Below are 20,396 nucleotides of genomic sequence, written 5' to 3'. Positions count from 1 at the left end.
GTAACACCCTCTAACCAGTGATGTAGTGGAGGGTAAACTCACGGTAACACCCTCTAACCGGTGATGTAGTGGAGGGTAAACTCACGGTAACACCCTCTAACCAGTGATGTAGTGGAGGGTAAACTCACGGTAACACCCTCTAACCAGTGATGTAGTGGAGGGTAAACTCACGGTAACACCCTTTTTATTTTTGCACAAGACAAAATGCTTTGAAAATAAGGGGAGCTTTTCTTTATTCAGAGTGAATGGTGATCAGTGTTTATTCATCGATGGTAACGACTCTACATTTTCCCATTTCCCAGATTGAAGGTCAAGGTCATGGGGCGGTATTTGACTGTAAGTGTAGTCCTGATGGACAGCATTTTGCTGCTACAGACTCACATGGTCACCTGCTCATCTTCGGCTTCGGTTCCAGCAGCAAGTATGACAAGGTACACACTAGGAGTCTACTACTCCTATACTATATTCCTACTACAATACTATAACATTACTACTACAATACTATAACATTACTACTACTATAATACTACTTCTACTACTACTACTACTACAATACTATAACACTACTACTACTACTATAATACTACTCCTATACTATATTACTACTACTACTATAATACTACTTCTACTACTACAATACTATAACACTAATACAACTACTATACTACTACTCCTATACTATATTACTACTACAATACTACACCATTACTACTCCTATACTATATTACTACTACAATACTATAACATTACTACTACTATAATACTACTACTACTACTACTACTACTACTACTACAATACTATAACACTAATACAACTACTATAATACTACTCCTATACTATATTACTACTACAATACTATACTACTACTACTACTACTATAATACTACTCCTATACTATATTACTACTATAATACTATAACACTACTACTACCACTACTACTATAATACTACTCCTATGCTATATTACTACTACGATACTGTAACACTACTACTACTACTACTACTGTTTGAACTTCTAACTAGAACTTCTACTCCTATACTATATTACTACTACAATACTATAACACTACTACTACTACTATAATACTACTTATTCTACTACTACTACTACTACTACAATACTGCTAGAACTACTAACTAGAACTACTACTCCTATACTATATTACTACGACAATACTATAACACAACTACTACTACTACTACAATACTATAACACTACTACTACTAAAATACTACTTCTACAATACTGCTAGAACTACTAACTCGAACTACTACTCCTATACTATATTACTACTACAATACTATAACACTACTACTACTAAAATACTACTCATATACTATATTACTACTACAATACTATAACACTACTACTACTACTACTACTACTATAATACTACTTATACTACTACTACTACTACTACAATACTGCTAGAACTACTAACTAGACCTACCTGACCTATACTATATTACTACTACAATACTATAACACTACTATTACTATAATACTACTTCTACTACTACTATACTACAACACTACTACTACTAAAATACTACTTCTACTACTACTACTACTACTACAATACTGCTAGAACTACTAACTAGAACTACTACTCCTATATTACAATTTTACTACTATACTACTACTATACTGCTACTGCTATACTCTTACTATAATACTATACCACTACTACTATTACCACTACTGCTGGTGCTACTACTACTGCTACTATACTACAATACTATAACACTACTACTACTACTACTACTACTACTACTACATTACTTTACCACTACTACTACTAATATTACTACTATATTACAATACTGCTACTACTACTACTATTACTACCAGTAGCACTACTAATCCTATATTATGATAGTACTACTACACTATGCTCTACTATTACTACTACTATTGTAACGAAGTTCGTCTGTTGTTTGTAGAGAGTCAGACCGAAATGCAGCGTGTAGGTTACTCATGACTTTTAATGAAGAATAATGCGGTACATGAAATAACTGGAAATACAAAAACAACAAACGAGTGAAACTAATACAGCCTATCTGGTGACTAACACAGAGACAGGTACAATCACCCACAAAATACAACGCGCACTCAGGCTGCCTAAATACGGTTCCCAATCCGAGACAACGAGAATCACCTGACTCCCGATTGAGAATCGCCTCAGGCAGCCAAGCCTAACTAGACACACCCCTAATAATACACACTCCCAATTAATATAAACCCCAATACGAAATACAACATATAAACCCATGTCACACCCTGGCCTACCCAAACATATAACAAAAACACAAGATACAATGACCAAGGCGTGACAACTATACCATACTACTTCTACGATACTGTACTACCACTGCGACTATTACTACTACTGCCTTGATACTGTACTACTACTGTGCTATGTTAATTATACCACTATACTACAATATTACTACGACTACTACTATTATGGCTACTATGATGCTATACTACTACTACTATACTACAACTACCCCCAAGGTACTCTACTAATACTACTAGCGCTACTCCTACTACTACTACTACTGCTACTACTACTACTACTACTGCTACTACTATTACTGCTACTACTACTACTACTACTACTAATGAAACTACTACTACTACTACTACCACTACTAATACTACTACTACTACTACTACTAGCGCTACTACTACTAATACTACTACTGCTACTACTACTACTACTACTACCAATACTACTACTACTAGCACTACTACTACTACTACTGCTACTACTACTACTACTACTGCTACTACTACTACTACTACTGCTACTGCTACTACTACTACTACTACTACTACTACCAATACTACTACTACTAGCACTACTACTACTACTACTGCTACTACTACTACTACTACTACTACTACTACTGCTACTACTACTACTACTACTACTACTACTGCTACTACTAATACTACAACAGTTCTGCTACTACTAGCACTACTACTACTACTATGATACTATACTATTATGATACTGTTACTATACAATTACGGTATTATGTTACGTCTATTACTACTATACTACTACAATAATATGCTACTTCTACAACTGCTACTGCTATACTACTGATATACTACTGCTATACTACTATGATACTATACTGCTTCTACTATTAGTATAGTAGTCTGCAACCTTGTTGTAAAACTACTCAACAAATGTTTCCCTCCCTCAGATAGCAGATCAGATGTTTTTCCATACTGACTACCGCCCGTTGATCCGGGATGTTAATAACTACGTGTTGGACGAGCAGACCCAGCAGGCACCACACCTCATGCCCCCTCCCTTCTTGGTGGACGTGGACGGGAACCCCCACCCTCCTCCATACCAACGCCTCGTACCCGGACGGGAGAGCTGCAGAGACCAACAGCTCATACCACAGATGGGAGTCACCTCCTCAGGTACATGTCAGTTTGTCAGGGAGTCACCTCCTCCTCCTCCTCCTCAGGTACATGTCAGTTTGTCAGGGAGTCACCTCCTCCTCCTCCTCCTCCTCCTCCTCCTCCTCCTCCTCCTCAAGTACATGTCAGTTTGTCAGGGAGTCACCTCCTCCTCCTCCTCAGGTACATGTCAGTTTGTCAGGGAGTCACCTCCTCCTCCTCCTCCTCCTCCTCCTCCTCCTCCTCCTCAGGTACATGTCAGTTTGTCAGGGAGTCACCTCCTCCTCCTCCTCAGGTACATGTCAGTTTGTCAGGGAGTCACCTCCTCCTCCTCCTCCTCCTCCTCCTCCTCCTCCTCAGGTACATGTCAGGGAGTCACCTCCTCCTCCTCCTCAGGTACATGTCAGTTTGTCAGGGAGTCACCTCCTCCTCCTCAGGTACATGTCAGTTTGTCAGGGAGTCACCTCCTCCTCCTCCTCAGGTACATGTCAGTTTGTCAGGGAGTCACCTCCTCCTCCTCATCAGGTACATGTCAGTTTGTCAGGGAGTCACCTCCTCCTCCTCCTCATCAGGTACATGTCAGTTTGTCAGGGAGTCTCCTCCTCCTCCTCCTCCTCCTCCTCCTCCTCCTCCTCCTCCTCCTCCTCAGGTACATGTCAGTTTGTCAGGGAGTCACCTCCTCCTCCTCCTCAGGTACATGTCAGTTTGTCAGGGAGTCACCTCCTCCTCCTCCTCCTCCTCCTCCTCCTCAGGTACATGTCAGTTTGTCAGGGAGTCACCTCCTCCTCCTCCTCAGGTACATGTCAGGGAGTCACCTCCTCCTCCTCCTCAGGTACATGTCAGTTTGTCAGGGAGTCACCTCCTCCTCCTCAGGTACATGTCAGTTTGTCAGGGAGTCACCTCCTCCTCCTCCTCAGGTACATGTCAGTTTGTCAGGGAGTCACCTCCTCCTCCTCATCAGGTACATGTCAGTTTGTCAGGGAGTCACCTCCTCCTCCTCCTCATCAGGTACATGTCAGTTTGTCAGGGAGTCACCTCCTCCTCCTCCTCAGGTACATGTCAGTTTGTCAGGGAGTCACCTCCTCCTCCTCATCAGGTACATGTCAGGGAGTCACCTCCTCCTCCTCCTCCTACTCCTCAGGTACATGTCAGTTTGTCAGGGAGTCACCTCCTCCTCCTCCTCAGGTACATGTCAGTTTGTCAGGGAGTCACCTCCTCCTCCTCATCAGGTACATGTCAGGAGTCACCTCCTCCTCCTCCTCCTACTCCTCAGGTACATGTCAGTTTGTCAGGGAGTCACCTCCTCCTCCTCCTCCTCCTCCTCAGGTACATGTCAGTTTGTCAGGGAGTCACCTCCTCCTCCTCCTCAGGTACATGTCAGGGAGTCACCTCCTCCTCCTCCTCCTCCTCAGGTACATGTCAGTTTGTCAGGGAGTCACCTCCTCCTCCTCCTCCTCCTCAGGTACATGTCAGTTTGTCAGGAGTCACCTCCTCCTCCTCCTCAGGTACATGTCAGTTTGTCAGTCCTTCCTCCTCAGGTCATGTCAGGAGTCACCCTCCTCCTCCTCCTAGGTACATGTCAGTTTGTCAGGGAGTCACCTCCTCCTCCTCCTCCTCAGGTACATGTCAGGGAATCACCTGCTCCTCCTCAGGTACATGTCAGGGAGTCACCTCCTCCTCAGGTACATGTCAGGGAGTCACCTCCTCCTCCTCAGGTACATGTCAGGGAGTCACCTCCTCCTCCTCAGGTACATGTCAGGGAGTCACCTCCTCCTCAGGTACATGTCAGGGAGTCACCTCCTCCTCCTCCTCCTCCTCCTCCTCCTCAGATACATGTCAGGGAGTCACCTCCTCCTCCTCCTCAGGTACATGTCAGGGAGTCACCTCCTCCTCCTCCTCAGGTACATGTCAGTTTGTCAGGGAGTCACCTCCTCCTCCTCATCAGGTACATGTCAGGGAGTCACCTCCTCCTCCTCCTCCTACTCCTCAGGTACATGTCAGTTTGTCAGGGAGTCACCTCCTCCTCCTCCTCCTCCTCCTCCTCCTCCTCAGGTACATGTCAGTTTGTCAGGGAGTCACCTCCTCCTCCTCCTCAGGTACATGTCAGGGAGTCACCTCCTCCTCCTCAGGTACATGTCAGTTTGTCAGGGAGTCACCTCCTCCTCCTCCTCAGGTACATGTCAGTTTGTCAGGGAGTCAACTCCTCCTCCTCCTCAGGTACATGTCAGTTTGTCAGGGAGTCTCCTCCTCCTCAGGTACATGTCAGGGAGTCACCTGCTCCTCCTCAGGTACATGTCAGGGAGTCACCTCCTCCTCAGGTACATGTCAGGGAGTCACCTCCTCCTCCTCAGGTACATGTCAGGGAGTCACCTGCTCCTCCTCAGTTACATGTCAGGGAGTCACCTCCTCCTCAGGTACATGTCAGGGAGTCACCTCCTCCTCCTCAGGTACATGTCAGGGAGTCACCTCCTCCTCCTCAGGTACATGTCAGGGAGTCACCTCCTCCTCCTCCTCCTCCTCAGGTACATGTCAGGGAGTCACCTCCTCCTCCTCCTCCTCCTCAGGTACATGTCAGGGAGTCACCTCCTCCTCCTCAGGTACATGTCAGGGAGTCACCTCCTCCTCCTCCTCCTCAGATACATGTCAGGGAGTCACCTCCTCCTCCTCCTCCTCCTCCTCAGGTACATGTCAGGGAGTCACCTCCTCCTCCTCCTCCTCAGATACATGTCAGGGAGTCACCCTCCTCCATGTCAGGGAGTCCTCCTCCTCCTCCTCAGGTACATGTCAGGGAGTCACCTCCTCCTCCTCCTCAGGTACATGTCAGGGAGTCACCTCCTCCTCCTCCTTCTCCTCAGGTACATGTCAGGGAGTCTCCTCCTCCTGTGACATTTATTTCAGCCACAAGAGAGTGGTTGACTTATCTGGATTTGCTTGACTGTGACAGATATAGGTACTCATGTTATATGCAGGGTGGGGGCAGGGGAGGAAGGGGGAGGAGGAGGAGGAGAGGGAAGGGTGGGGGCAGGGGAGGAAGGGGAGGGGAGGAGGAGGAGGAGGAGGGAAGGGTGGGGGCAGGGGAGGAGGAGGAGGAGGAGGAGGAGGAGAGGGAAGGGTGGGGGCAGGGGAGGAAGGGGGAGGAGGGAGGAGGAGGAGGAGGAGGAAGGGTGGGGGCAGGGGAGGAAGGGGAGGAGGAGGAGGAGGAGGAGGAGGGAGGAGAGGGAAGGGTGGGGGCAGGGGAGGAAGGGGGAGGAGGAGGAGGAGGAGGAGGAAGGGTGGGGGCAGGGGAGGAAGGGGAGGAGGAGGAGGAGGAGGAGGAGGAGGAGAGGGAAGGGTGGGGGCAGGGGAGGAAGGGGGAGGAGGAGGAGGAGGAGGAGGAAGGGTGGGGGCAGGACATCAATACAACACATTCAAAAAGATCTACACAAATAAAATAAACTACAAATGACATTCAACACCACAGCTTCAAATATAATGAATTACATACAATCCAAACAGTTGCATTTCTCATAAAATCCATTCAACATTAAAGTCCTAAACTGCCCTGGAGGCACCAGAGAGTCATGATGTAGGGAGTTGTGTAGGATATTCAGTAAATGAGGGGCAGTAAAACTGAAAGCGGATTTACCTACATCGGTACATACTAGTGGAACCTGGAGAGTGACCCATCCCTAGGAACGGGTTTGGTGCCTCTCTCAGAGTATATCAGAAGAAGCTTGTGTAGTACAGCTTTGTAAAACTAAAAGAGAGTAATGAAGTGTTCTACTTTAACGAGGACCAGCCAATCTTTTGATTCAGGATGAGGATGTGATTTGATTAGGATCCCCATTACTCGACGCTAATGGAGACAGACAGTCTCACTGGGGTCCGACACATAACGGAAAATACATTACTGTAACACTTTTCGTCTGGAGAAGGCGAAGATGACCAAGGTGCAGCGTGGTAAGTGTTCATTTTAATAAACTAAATAAACTGAACACTGAAATGACAAAAATAATAACGAGCGAGAACGAAACAATTCTGAATACGCACGAAACAGAAAACAACCACCCACAACCAAAAGGGGGGAAACAGGCTGCCTAAGTATGATTCTCAGTCAGAGACAACCAGGCTGCCTAAGTATGATTCTCAGTCAGAGACAACCAGGCTGCCTAAGTATGATTCTCAGTCAGAGACAACCAGGCTGCCTAAGTATGATTCTCAGTCAGAGACAACCAGGCTGCCTAAGTATGATTCTCAGTCAGAGACAACCAGGCTGCCTAAGTATGATTCTCAGTCAGAGACAACGATCGGCAGCTGCCTCTGATTGAGAACCACACCAGGCCAAACACAGAAATACAACATAGAAAAAATAACATAGACTACCCACCCCAACTCACGCCCTGACCAAACTAACACCAAGACATAAAAAAGGAACTAAGGTCAGTACGTGACAGTTACAGACAAAAAACGGACTTTACTCTCACTTGTGGTACAGCAGAATGGTAGATGACCTCCAGAGGTTAAAGAGTAGTGGCTGCTGCATTCTGGTAAATAGTGTCACCATAGTCAAGACCTGGCAGGAAGAGGTATGTTCTTCAATGAGTGTACAAAACATTAGGAACACCTGCTCTTCCTAGGACATAGACTGACCAGGTGAATCGAGGTGATCTGTGATCTCTTATTGATGTCACCTGTTAAATCCACTTCCATCAGTGTAGATGAAGGGGAGGAGACATGTAGATGAAGGGGAGGAGACATGTAGATGAAGGGGAGGAGACATGTAGATGAAGGGGAGGAGACATGTAGATGAAGGGGAGGAGACATGTAGATGAAGGGGAGGAGACGGGTTAAAGAAGGATTTTTAAGCCTTGAGACATGGATTGTGTGTGTGTGTCATTCAGAGGGTGAATGGACAAGACAAAATATTTTAGTGTCTTTAAACGGGGTATGGTAGTAGGAGCCAGGCGCACTGGTTTGTGTCAAGAACTGCAACACTGCTGGTTTTTTACACTCAACAGTTTCCCGTGTGTATAAAGAATGGTCCACCATCCAAAGGACATCCAGCCAACTTAACACAACTCTGGGAAGTATCGGAGTCAACATGGGCCAGCATCCCTGTGGGAGCGCTTTCAACACCTCGTAGAGTCCATGACCTGATGAACCGAAGTGGTTCTGAGGGGAAAAGGGATGCAACTCAATATTAGGAAGGTGTTCTTAATGTTTTAATCCACTCAGTGTATGGCTATAATAGAAGCCTACTTTAAATCTCAGCTTCTTCACTATCTCATCCTTATGTGTTTTTAAATTCTAATTCTTTTCAATCCAAAAGATTGATGAAAGAACAAATCCCATGAAATAAACATCTGAAATATTTCTACGAGAATTACAAAACAGCTGTTACGATCGCTGGAATAAACGATGACCAAGGCGCATGTGTTCCACATGTTTAATAAATGCACCTCACCAAAACAATACAGAACAAACGAAACGTGAAACTAATGGCGTGCTCACAGGCAACTTACCAAAAAACAAGATCCCACAACAAACAGGTGGGAAAAAAGGCTGCCTAAATATGATCCCCAATCAGAGACAACGATAGACAGCTGCATCTGATTGGGAACCATACCAGGCCAACATAGAAATACCAAAACTAGAATGCCCACCCTAGTCACACCCCGACCTAACCAAGATAGAGAATAAAGGATCTCTAAGGTCAGGGCGTGACAACAACATACATTGTTTATTATCTATCCTGATTGTCTAGTCTCTTTACCCCTACCTACAAGTTACTTTAATTAGCTACCTCGTACCCCTGCACATTGACTTGGTACTCCTTGTATACATTGTCTTCAGAAAGTATTCACACCCCTTGACTTTTTCCATGTTTTGTTGGTAAGCAACTACAGTGTATATTTGGCCTTGTGTTTTAGCTTATTGTCCTGCTGAAAGGTGAATTTTAATTTATTATTTTTAATTTGACCTTTATTTAACCAGGCAAGTCAGTTAAGAACATATTCTTATTTTCAATGATGGCCTAGGAACAGTAGGTTAACTGCCTGTTCAGGGGCAGAACGACAGACTTGTACCTTGTCAGCTCGGGGGTTTGAACTCGCAACCTTCCGGTTACTAGTCCAACACTCTAACCACTAGGCTACGCTGCCACCTCATCTCCCAGTGTAGGTTTGGCCTTGTGTTTTAGCTTATTGTCCTGTTGAAAGGTGAATTCATCTCCCAGTGTAGATGTGTTGTAGGTTATTGTCCTGCTGAAAGGTGAATTCCTCTCCCAGTGTAGATGTGTTCTAGGTTATTGTCCTGCTGAAAGGTGAATTCATCTCCCAGTGTAGATGTGGCCTTGTGTTTTAGCTTATTGTCCTGCTGAAAGGTGAATTCGTCTCTCAGTGTCTGGTGGAAAGCAGTCTGAACCAGGTTTTCCTCTAGGATTTTGCCTTTGCTTAGCTCTATTCTGTTTATTTTTATCGTAAGAAACTCCCTAGTCCTTGCCGGCATACCCATAACATGATGCAGCCACCATTATGCTTGAACATATGAGGAGTGGTACTCAGTGATCAAATCAGATGTTTATTGGTCACATGGTTAGCAGATGTTATTGGTCACATGCACATGGTTAGCAGATGTGTATTGGTCACATGGTTAGCAGATGGTTATTGGTCACATGGTTAGCAGATGTTTATTGGTCACATGGTCAGCAGATGTTATTGGTCACATGGTTAGCAGATGTGTATTGGTCACATGGTTAGCAGATGTTATTGGTCACATGGTTAGCAGATGTTATTGGTCACATGGTTAGCAGATGTGTATTGGTCACATGGTTAGCAGATGTTACTGGTCACATGGTTAGCAGATGTGTATTGGTCACATGGTTAGTAGATGTTATTGGTCACATGGTTAGCAGATGTTATTGGTCACATGCACATGGTTAGCAGATGTTATTGGTCACATGGTCAGCAGATGTGTATTGGTCACATGGTTAGCAGATGTTATTGGTCACATGGTTAGCAGATGTGTATTGGTCACATGGTTAGCAGATGTTATTGGTCACATGGTTAGCAGATGTTATTGGTCACATGGTTAGCAGATGTGTATTGGTCACATGGTTAGCAGATGTTATTGGTCACATGGTTAGCAGATGTGTATTGGTCACATGGTTAGTAGATGTTATTGGTCACATGGTTAGCAGATGGTATTGGTCACATGGTTAGCAGATGTTATTGGTCACATGGTTAGCAGATGATATTGGTCACATGGTTAGTAGATGGTTATTGGTCACATGGTTAGCAGATGGTTATTGGTCACATGGTTAGCAGATGTTATTGGTCACATGGTGAGCAGATGTTATTGGTCACATGGTTAGCAGATGATATTGGTCACATGGTTAGCAGATGTTATTGGTCACATGGTTAGCAGATGATATTGGTCACATGGTTAGCAGATGTTAATGGTCACATGGTTAGCAGATGTGTATTGGTCACATGGTTAGTAGATGTTATTGGTCACATGGTTAGCAGATGGTATTGGTCACATGGTTAGCAGATGTTATTGGTCACATGGTTAGCAGATGATATTGGTCACATGGTTAGTAGATGGTTATTGGTCACATGGTTAGCAGATGGTTATTGGTCACATGGTTAGCAGATGTTATTGGTCACATGGTGAGCAGATGTTATTGGTCACATGGTTAGCAGATGATATTGGTCACATGGTTAGCAGATGTTATTGGTCACATGGTTAGCAGATGATATTGGTCACATGGTTAGCAGATGTTAATGGTCACATGGTTAGCAGATGTTATTGGTCACATGGTTAGCAGATGATATTGGTCACATGGTGAGCAGATGTTATTGGTCACATGGTTAGCAGATGTTAATGGTCACATGGTGAGCAGATGTTATTGGTCACATGGTTAGCAGATGTTATTGGTCACATGGTTAGCAGATGATATTGGTCACATGGTTAGCAGATGTTATTGCGAGTGTAGCGAGGTAACGTCTAACTAATTCCACAACAAAACCTAGTACACACAAGGTGGTAAAGAACATGGTAAAGAATAGATAGTGTAGCATACAGTATGCAGCATATTCATATAAGACATGTGACATATATAAACATTATTAAAGTGACTAGTGTTCCATTTAATAAAACGTGATTTGATTTGAGTCATTGAAAACCTGTGATTTGAAATGAAAAGATCAGCCCATAAGCACAGACAAAGGATATCAAGGATCTGGAAGGAGTCTGTATAGAGGAATGGTCTAAGATCCCTCCCAATGTGTTCTCCAACTCATAAAACATTTTATAAAAAGGCTCAGTGTCGTTCCCTCAAGGTGAGGTATTGAAAGGTATTGAAAACAGGTGTCAATCATTTTGATTACTTGTTATACAAAATCTCTATAATGCATTTGCATTAGTCTAATATAATTTCCACATGTTTTGGAGCAATATAGCTCAGTATTTGAATGTTTATTTTATCAATAATTATGGACCCCACTGTATATATTAAACATGTCTCTCTGTGTCTCTGTGTCTCTGTTTCTCTGTTTCTCTCTCTGTTTCTCTCTCTCTCTCTCTCTCTCTCTCTCTCTCTCTCTCTCTCTCTCTCTCTCTCTCTCTCTCTCTCTCTCTCTCTCTCTCTCTCTCTCTCTCTCTCTCTCTCTCTCTCTCTCTCTCTCTCTCTCTCTCTCTCTCTGTGTCTCTTTTTCTCTCTCTCTCTTTTTTTCTCTCTCTCTCTCTCTCTCCTCTCTGTCTCTCTCTCTCTCTCTCTCTGTGTCTCTTTTTCTCTCTCTGTGTCTCTTTTTCTCTCTCTCTTTTTTTCTCTCTCTCTCTGTCTCTCTCTCTCTCTCTCTCTCTCTCTCTCTCTCTCTCTTTCTCTCTCTCTTTCTGTGTGTCTCTCTCTTTCTCTGTGTCTCTCTCTGTGTCTCTTTCTCTGTGTGTCTCTCTCTCTGTGTCTCTCTCTGTCTCTCCCTCTCTGTCTTTCTCTCTCTCTCTCTCTCTCTCTCTCTCTCTCTCTCTCTCTCTTTCTCTCTCTCTGTGTCAGGCCTGAACCAGGTGGTCAGTGAACAGGCTGTTGAAGGAGCCTCTCCTCTAGACAACATGATTCACAGACTTCAACAGGAGCAGGACCAGAGACTGTCTACCGACACACACAACAGAGGTAAACATACCAGGGCTAGCCGAGACAGTTCATTATTTTAGTCAAGACTTTACACCCAGTTGCTTCTACACAGGGCTAAAATTGGATACCTTTGGTGCTAACCGTACCCCCCTCCCAGAGGTTCACTCCCCCCCCAACGTGGGTCTGCGTCGCAGTGGTCAGATCGAGGGGGTGAGACAGATGCACAGCAATGCCCCCCGGAGCCAGATGGCCACAGAGACAGACCTGGTAGCATGGAGCAGGAGGGTACTGGTCCCTGAGCTGGGGGACGCTGAGCTCAGGTAACAAACACAATACAGACCTGGTAGCATGTAGTAGGAGGGTACTGGTCCCTGAGCTGGGGGACGCTGAGCTCAGGTAACAAACACAATACAGACCTGGTAGCATGGAGCAGGAGGGTACTGGTCCCTGAGCTGGGGGACGCTGAGCTCAGGCAACAAACACAATACAGACCTGGTAGCATGGAGCAGGAGGGTACTGGTCCCTGAGCTGGGGGACGCTGAGCTCAGGTAACAAACACAATACAGACCTGGTAGCATGGAGCAGGAGGGTACTGGTCCCTGAGCTGGGGGACGCTGAGCTCAGGTAACAAACACAATACAGACCTGGTTGCATGTAGTAGGAGGGTACTGGTCCCTGAGCTGGGGGACGCTGAGCTCAGGTAACAAACACAATACAGACCTGGTAGCATGTAGCGGGAGGGTACTGGTCCCTGAGCTGGGGGACGCTGAGCTCAGGTAACAAACACAATACAGACCTGGTAGCATGGAGCAGGAGGGTACTGGTCCCTGAGCTGGGGGACGAGTGACACAGTGGTCTAAGGCACTCCATCGCAGTGCTAGCTGTGCAACTAGAGATTCTGGGTTTGATTCCAGGCTCTGTCGCAGCTGGCTGCGAACGGGAGACCCATGGGGCGGCGCACTGTCGTCCGGGTTAGGGGAGGGTTTGGCTGGCAGGGATGTTCTTGTCCCATCGCGCACTAGCGATGGCCGGGCGCAGTGCACGCTGACACGGTCGCCAGCTGTACGGTGTTTCCTCCGACACATTGGTGCGGCTGGCTCTCCGGGTTAAGTGGCCGTTGTCTCAAGAAGCAGCGCGGCTTGGTTGGGTCGTGTTTCTGAGGACACGCGGCTCTCGACCTTCGCCTCTCCCGAGTCCGTACGGGAGTTGCAGCGATGAGACTGTACCGACCAGTTGGATTGGGGGGAAAAAGGAGTCAAATAATGATAGTCAAATCAAATCAAAAACACACCTAAACGTACACAGAGACCTGGTCCTCAAAAGTGTGTGTGTGTGTGTGTGTGTGTGTGTGTGTGTGTGTGTGTGTGTGTGTGTGTGTGTGTGTGTGTGTGTGTGTGTGTGTGTGTGTGTGTGTGTGTGTGTGTGTGTGTGTAGGAAACAGCTAAACTGGAGGGAGGCTAAAGGAGAGGAGGAGATCAGTGTCTACAGATCAGAGGGGAGGAGACACACTGCCCACCTACACAGAGAGAGCAAGGTATTACTCACTGTCCACCTTCACAGAGAGAGCAAGGTATTACTCACTGTCCACCTTCACAGAGAGAGCAAGGTATTACTCACTGTCCACCTTCACAGAGAGAGCAAGGTATTACTCACTGCCCACCTACACAGAGAGAGCAAGGTATTACTCACTGTCCACCTTCACAGAGAGAGCAAGGTATTACTCACTGTCCACCTTCACAGAGAGAGCAAGGTATTACTCACTGTCCACCTACACAGAGAGAGCAAGGTATTACACACTGTCCACCTTCACAGAGAGAGCAAGGTATTACTCACTGTCCACCTTCACAGAGAGAGCAAGGTATTACTCACTGTCCACCTTCACAGAGAGAGCAAGGTATTACTCACTGTCCACCTACACAGAGAGAGCAAGGTATTACTCACTGTCCACCTTCACAGAGAGAGCAAGGTATTACTCACTGTCCACCTTCACAGAGAGAGCAAGGTATTACTCACTGCCCACCTACACAGAGAGAGCAAGGTATTACACACTGCCCACCTTCACAGAGAGAGCAAGGTATTACACACTGCCCACCTTCACAGAGAGAGCAAGGTATTACACACTGCCCACCTTCACAGAGAGAGCAAGGTATTACACACTGTCCACCTACACAGAGAGAGCAAGGAATTACTCACTGCCCACCTACACAGAGAGAGCATCACTGTCCACCTTCACAGAGAGAGCAAGGTATTACTCACTGCCCACCTTCACAGAGAGAGCAAGGTATTACACACTGCCCACCTTCACAGAGAGAGCAAGGTATTACACACTGCCCACCTTCACAGAGAGAGCAAGGTATTACACACTGCCCACCTTCACAGAGAGAGCAAGGTATTACACACTGTCCACCTACACAGAGAGAGCAAGGAATTACTCACTGCCCACCTACACAGAGAGAGCATCACTGTCCACCTTCACAGAGAGAGCCCACCTACACAGAGAGAGCAAGGTATTACTCACTGCCCACCTACACAGAGAGAGCAAGGTATTACTCACTGCCCACCTTCACAGAGAGAGGTATTACACACTGCCCACCTACACAGAGAGAGCATTACTCACTGCCCACCTACACAGAGAGAGCAAGGTATTACTCACTGCCCACCTTCACAGAGAGAGCAAGGTATTACACACTGCCCACCTTCACAGAGAGAGCAAGGTATTACTCACTGCCCACCTTCACAGAGAGAGCAAGGTATTACTCACTGCCCACCTACACAGAGAGAGCAAGGTATTACTCACTGTCCACCTACACAGAGAGAGCAAGGTATTACACACTGCCCACCTTCACAGAGAGAGCAAGGTATTACTCACTGCCCACCTACACAGAGAGAGCAAGGTATTACTCACTGCCCACCTACACAGAGAGAGCAAGGTATTACACACTGTCCACCTACACAGAGAGAGCAAGGTATTACTCACTGCCCACCTTCACAGAGAGAGCAAGGTATCAGTCATACCTCTCAAGCAAGATACTTAAAGTTCCTATTTTCTCTTTGTCTTTTGTCAGGTATCCTCTCCAGACTGTGTAGGAGGAGGGGAGGAGGGGAGGAGAAGTCATGGTAACCATGGCTACCAGACGCGTGCGGCTGTGGAGGAGACGAGTCGTCACAGCGCTGAGATTGCTGATGATGACGACAACAACAGCATCTCAGAGGTACGGCCTGTTGTTGTGAACCTAGAGGTCTGTTGTTGTGAACCTAGAGGTCTGTTGTTGTGAACCTAGAGGTCTGTTGTTGTGAACCTAGAGGTCTGTTGTTGTGAACCTAGAGGTCTGTTGTTGTGAACCTAGAGGTATGTTGTTGTGAACCTAGAGGTCTGTTGTTGTGAACCTAGAGGTATGTTGTTGTGAACCTAGAGGTCTGTTGTTGTGAACCTAGAGGTCTGTTGTTGTGAACCTAGAGGCCTGTTGTTGTGAACCTAGAGGTCTGTTGTTGTGAACCTAGAGGTCTGTTGTTGTGAACCTAGAGGTCTGTTGTTGTGAACCTAGAGGTCTGTTGTTGTGAACCTAGAGGTCTGTGGTATTGGTACGGCCTGTTGTTGTGAACCTAGAGGTCTGTTGTTGTGAACCTAGAGGTATGTTGTTATGAACCTAGAGGTCTGTTGTTGTGAACCTAGAGGTCTGTTGTTGTGAACCTAGAGGTCTGTTGTTGTGAACCTAGAGGTATGTTGTTGTGAACCTAGAGGTCTGTTGTTGTGAACCTAGAGGTCTGTTATTGTGAACCTAGAGGTATGTTGTTGTGAACCTAGAGGTCTGTTGTTGTGAACCTAGAGGTCTGTTGTTGTGAACCTAGCGGTCTGTGGTATTGGTACGGCTTGTTGTTGTGAACCTAGAGGTCTGTTGTTGTGAACCTAGAGGTATGTTGTTGTGAACCTAGAGGTATGTTATTGTGAACCTAGAGGTCTGTTATTGTGAACCTAGAGGTCTGTTGTTGTGAACCTAGAGGTCTGTTGTTGTGAACCTAGAGGTCTGTTGTTGTGAACCTAGAGGTATGTTGTTGTGAACCTAGAGGTCTGTTGTTGTGAACCTAGAGGTCTGTTGTTGTGAACCTAGAGGTATGTTGTTGTGAACCTAGAGGTCTGTTGTTGTGAACCTAGAGGTCTGTTGTTGTGAATCTAGAGGTCTGTGGTATTGGTACGGCCTGTTGTTGTGAACCTAGAGGTCTGTTGTTGTGAACCTAGAGGTCTGTTGTTGTGAACCTAGAGGTCTGTTGTTGTGAACCTAGAGGTATGTTGTTGTGAACCTAGAGGTCTGTTGTTGTGAACCTAGAGGTCTGTTGTTGTGAATCTAGAGGTCTGTGGTATTGGTACGGCCTGTTGTTGTGAACCTAGAGGTCTGTTGTTGTGAACCTAGCGATCTGTGGTATTGGCCAATTAGGACTATGACCTTTTCTGTTCCATCTTTAAATGAAGTGCAGCTCATAAAGCCTTCATAAACACTACACATGTTACACATACTCTATAACCGTATATCATGCTTTATACAGGGTTGAATATGATAGAAACATGTGCTTTATAAAGGGTGGCATAAGCACAGCTTAATAAAGGCTTTATAAATCATGTTAAATTGAGGCTTCACAAAGCTTTTATAACATCTTGGTGGAGCATTGCAACAAAGGATAGAAGGCTCGATTCCCAAGCATGAATGCATTCGCTTTGGATAAAAGTGTCTGTATTATATGACTCTAAAACAGTTCTAGGATGGCCCAGCTTCTTTCCCTCTTGGGTGCCTAGACAATAATGGACCTTACTTCAACTTCCCCCACAATGCTGTGCTGCAGGATGACAACACTTTAGTCGCCTCTTTTTCAATCTGTTCGGTCCTTTTCAATCTGTTCGGTCCTTTTCCCTACTTACTTTTTCCCCCCAAATTCCATTTTCTCCAGGGGTTTTCCCCATTTTTATTTTTAGGTTTTCCCCAAATAGATTGGACACACCTGTCTATAGAAGGTCCTACAGTTGACGGTGCATGTCAGAGCAAACAACCAAGCCATGAGTTTGAAGGAATTGTCCGTAGAGCTCCGAGACAGGATTGTGTTGAGGCACAGATCTGGGGAAGGGTACCATGAAATGTATGCAGCATTGAAGGTCCCCAAGAACACAGTGGCCTCCATTTTTCTTAAATGGAATAAGTTTGGAACCACCGAGACTCTTCCTAGGGCTGGCGGCCCGGCCAAACTGAGCAATCGTGGGAGAAGAACCTTTGGTCAGGGAGGTGACCAAGAACCCAATGGTCATTCAGACAGAGCACCAGAGTTCCTCTGTGGAGATGATTGTCCTTCTGGAAGGTTCTTCCATCTCTGCAGCACTCCACCAATCAGGCCTTTATGGTAGAGTGGCCAGACAGAAGCTACTCCTCAGTAAAAGACACATGACAGACCGCTTGGAGTTTACCAAAAGGCACCTAAAGGACTCTCAGACCATGAGAAACAAGATTCTCTGGTCTGATGAATCCAAGATTGAATTATTTGGCCTGAATGCCAAGCGTCACATCTGGAGGAAACCTGGCACTATCCCTACGGTGAAGCATGGTGGTGGCAGCAACATGCTGTGGGGATGTTTTTCAGCGGCAGGGACTGGGAGACTAGTCAAAATCAAGGAAAAGATGAACAGAGCAAAGTAGAGTGTGATCCTTGATGAAAACCTGCTCTAGAGTATTCAGGACCTCAGACCGGGACGAAGGTTCACCTTCATACAGGACAACGACCCAAAGCACACAGCCAAGACAATGCAGGAGTGGCTTCAGGACAAATCTGAATGTCCTTGAGTGGCCCAGCCAGAGCCCAGACTTAAACCCGATTTAACATCTCTATAGATATCTGAAAGTAGCTGTGCAGCGAGACTCATCTAACCTGACAGAGCTTGAGAGGATTTGCAGAGAAGAATGGGAGAAAATCCCCAAATACAGGTGTGCCAAGCTTGTAGCGTCATACCCAAATGTTATTGAGGCTGTAATCACTGCCAAATGTGCTTCATTAAAGTACAGAGTAAAGGGTCTGAATACTTATGTAAATGTGATTTTACAATTATAAATGTGCAGAAAATGATGGCTTATTGTGTGTAGATTGATGAGGGGGAAAAAACAAATTCATACATTTTAGAATAAGGTTGTAAACTGGAACAATTCAAGGGGTCTGAATATTTTCCAAATGCACTATGTGATACGTGACTCTCTTAAGATTAATGCACTAGATTCACTCTAGATGGGAGCTTCTGCTGAATGGATCAATTGTAATGGATAAGTATATTTATGTACAGAAATGTCCTTGTTTTTGAAAGAAAAGCACAAGAAGACTCGCGGCTGTAATCACTGCCTAAGGTGCTTCCATAAAGAGTTAAAGGGTCTGAATACTTACGGTGATATTTCCTTCTATTTGGAATACTTTTGCTAAAATTTCTAAAAACATGTTTTTGCTCTGTCATTATGGGCTATTGTGATGTTATTATGGGCTATTGTGATGTCATTATGGGCTATTGTGATGTTATTATGGGCTATTGTGATGTTATTATGGGCTATTGTGATGTTATTATGGGCTATTGTGATGTCATTATGGGCTATTGTGATGTTATTATGGGCTATTGTGATGTTATTATGGGCTATTGTGATGTCATTATGGGCTATTGTGATGTTATTATGGGCTATTGTGATGTTATTATGGGCTATTGTGATGTTATTATGGGCTATTGTGATGTTATTATGGGCTATTGTGTGTAGATTGATGAGGGGAAAAAACAATTTTATCAATTTTAGAATAAGGCTGTTTGGTATGACTCATTATATTGTTGTTAGAGACCTGACTGGGTCCAGCACCGTGGGTATGACTCATTATATTGTTGTTAGAGACCTGACTGGGTCCAGCACCGTTGGGCTATGACTCATTATATTGTTGGTAGAGACCTGACTGGGTCCAGCACCGTGTGGTATGACTCATTATATTGTTGTTAGGACCTGACTGGGTCCAGCACCGTTTCGGTATGACTCATTATATTGTTGTTAGAGACCTGACTGGGTCCAGCACCGTTGGTATGACTCATTATATTGTTGTTAGAGACCTGACTGGGTCCAGCACCGTGCTTTGACTCATTATATTTTGTTAGAGACCTGACTGGGTCCAGCACCGTGTGTTGACTCTTATATTGTTGTTAGAGACCTGACTGGGTCCAGTTTCGTGTGGTATGACTCATTATATTGTTGTTAGAGACCTGACTGGGTCTTTCACCAAGGTGACTCATTATATTGTTGTTAGAGACCTGACTGGGTCCAGCACCGGTTGTGGTATGACTCATTATATTGTTGTTAGAGACCTGACTGGGTCCATCAAGGTGTTTCTGTAGGTTGGGGGCTTTCATCAATTAGTGTTTCTATAGGTTGGGGGCTTTCATCAATGTTAGTGTTTCTATAGGTTGGGGGCTTTCATCAAGGTGTTTCTATAGGTTGGGGGCTTTCATCAAGGTGTGTTTCTATAGGTTTGGGTGCTTTCATCAAGGTTAGTGTTTCTTTAGGTTGGGGGCTTTCATCAAGGTTAGTGTTTCTATAGGTTGGGGGGCTTTCATCAAGGTGTTTCTATAGGTTGGGGGCTTTCATCAAGGTTAGTGTTTCTGTAGGTTGGGGGCTTTCATCAAGGTTAGTGTTTCTGTAGGTTGGGGGCTTTCAGCAAGGTGTTTCTTTAGGTTGGGGGTTTCATCAAGGTTAGTGTTTCTATAGGTAGGGGCTTTCATCAAGGTTAGTGTTTCTATAGGTAGGGGCTTTCATCAAGGTGTTTCTGTAGGTTGGGGGGCTTTCATCAAGGTGTTTCTGTAGGTTGGG

At 45.3% G+C, this 20,396-nt stretch overlaps 1 protein-coding gene across 2 annotated transcripts in view; it reads left to right on the top strand.

Moving 5' to 3' along the window:
- The window catches only part of phip (pleckstrin homology domain interacting protein), a 129,321-nt gene that overhangs the window by 57,439 nt on the left and 51,486 nt on the right, over positions 1–20,396 (top strand). For both annotated transcript variants that reach the window (XM_052514659.1, XM_052514658.1), the window contains exons 17-22: positions 303–431; positions 3,221–3,446; positions 12,457–12,573; positions 12,692–12,854; positions 13,969–14,068; positions 15,600–15,746. In XM_052514659.1, coding sequence (XP_052370619.1) covers positions 303–431; positions 3,221–3,446; positions 12,457–12,573; positions 12,692–12,854; positions 13,969–14,068; positions 15,600–15,746 — 882 coding nt within the window. The remainder of the gene's footprint in view (positions 1–302; positions 432–3,220; positions 3,447–12,456; positions 12,574–12,691; positions 12,855–13,968; positions 14,069–15,599; positions 15,747–20,396) is intronic.

Source organism: Oncorhynchus keta, unplaced genomic scaffold, assembly GCF_023373465.1.
Source record: "Oncorhynchus keta strain PuntledgeMale-10-30-2019 unplaced genomic scaffold, Oket_V2 Un_scaffold_187_pilon_pilon, whole genome shotgun sequence".
NCBI lineage: Eukaryota > Metazoa > Chordata > Actinopteri > Salmoniformes > Salmonidae > Oncorhynchus > Oncorhynchus keta.
This window is presented reverse-complemented; position numbering and strand designations above follow the sequence as displayed.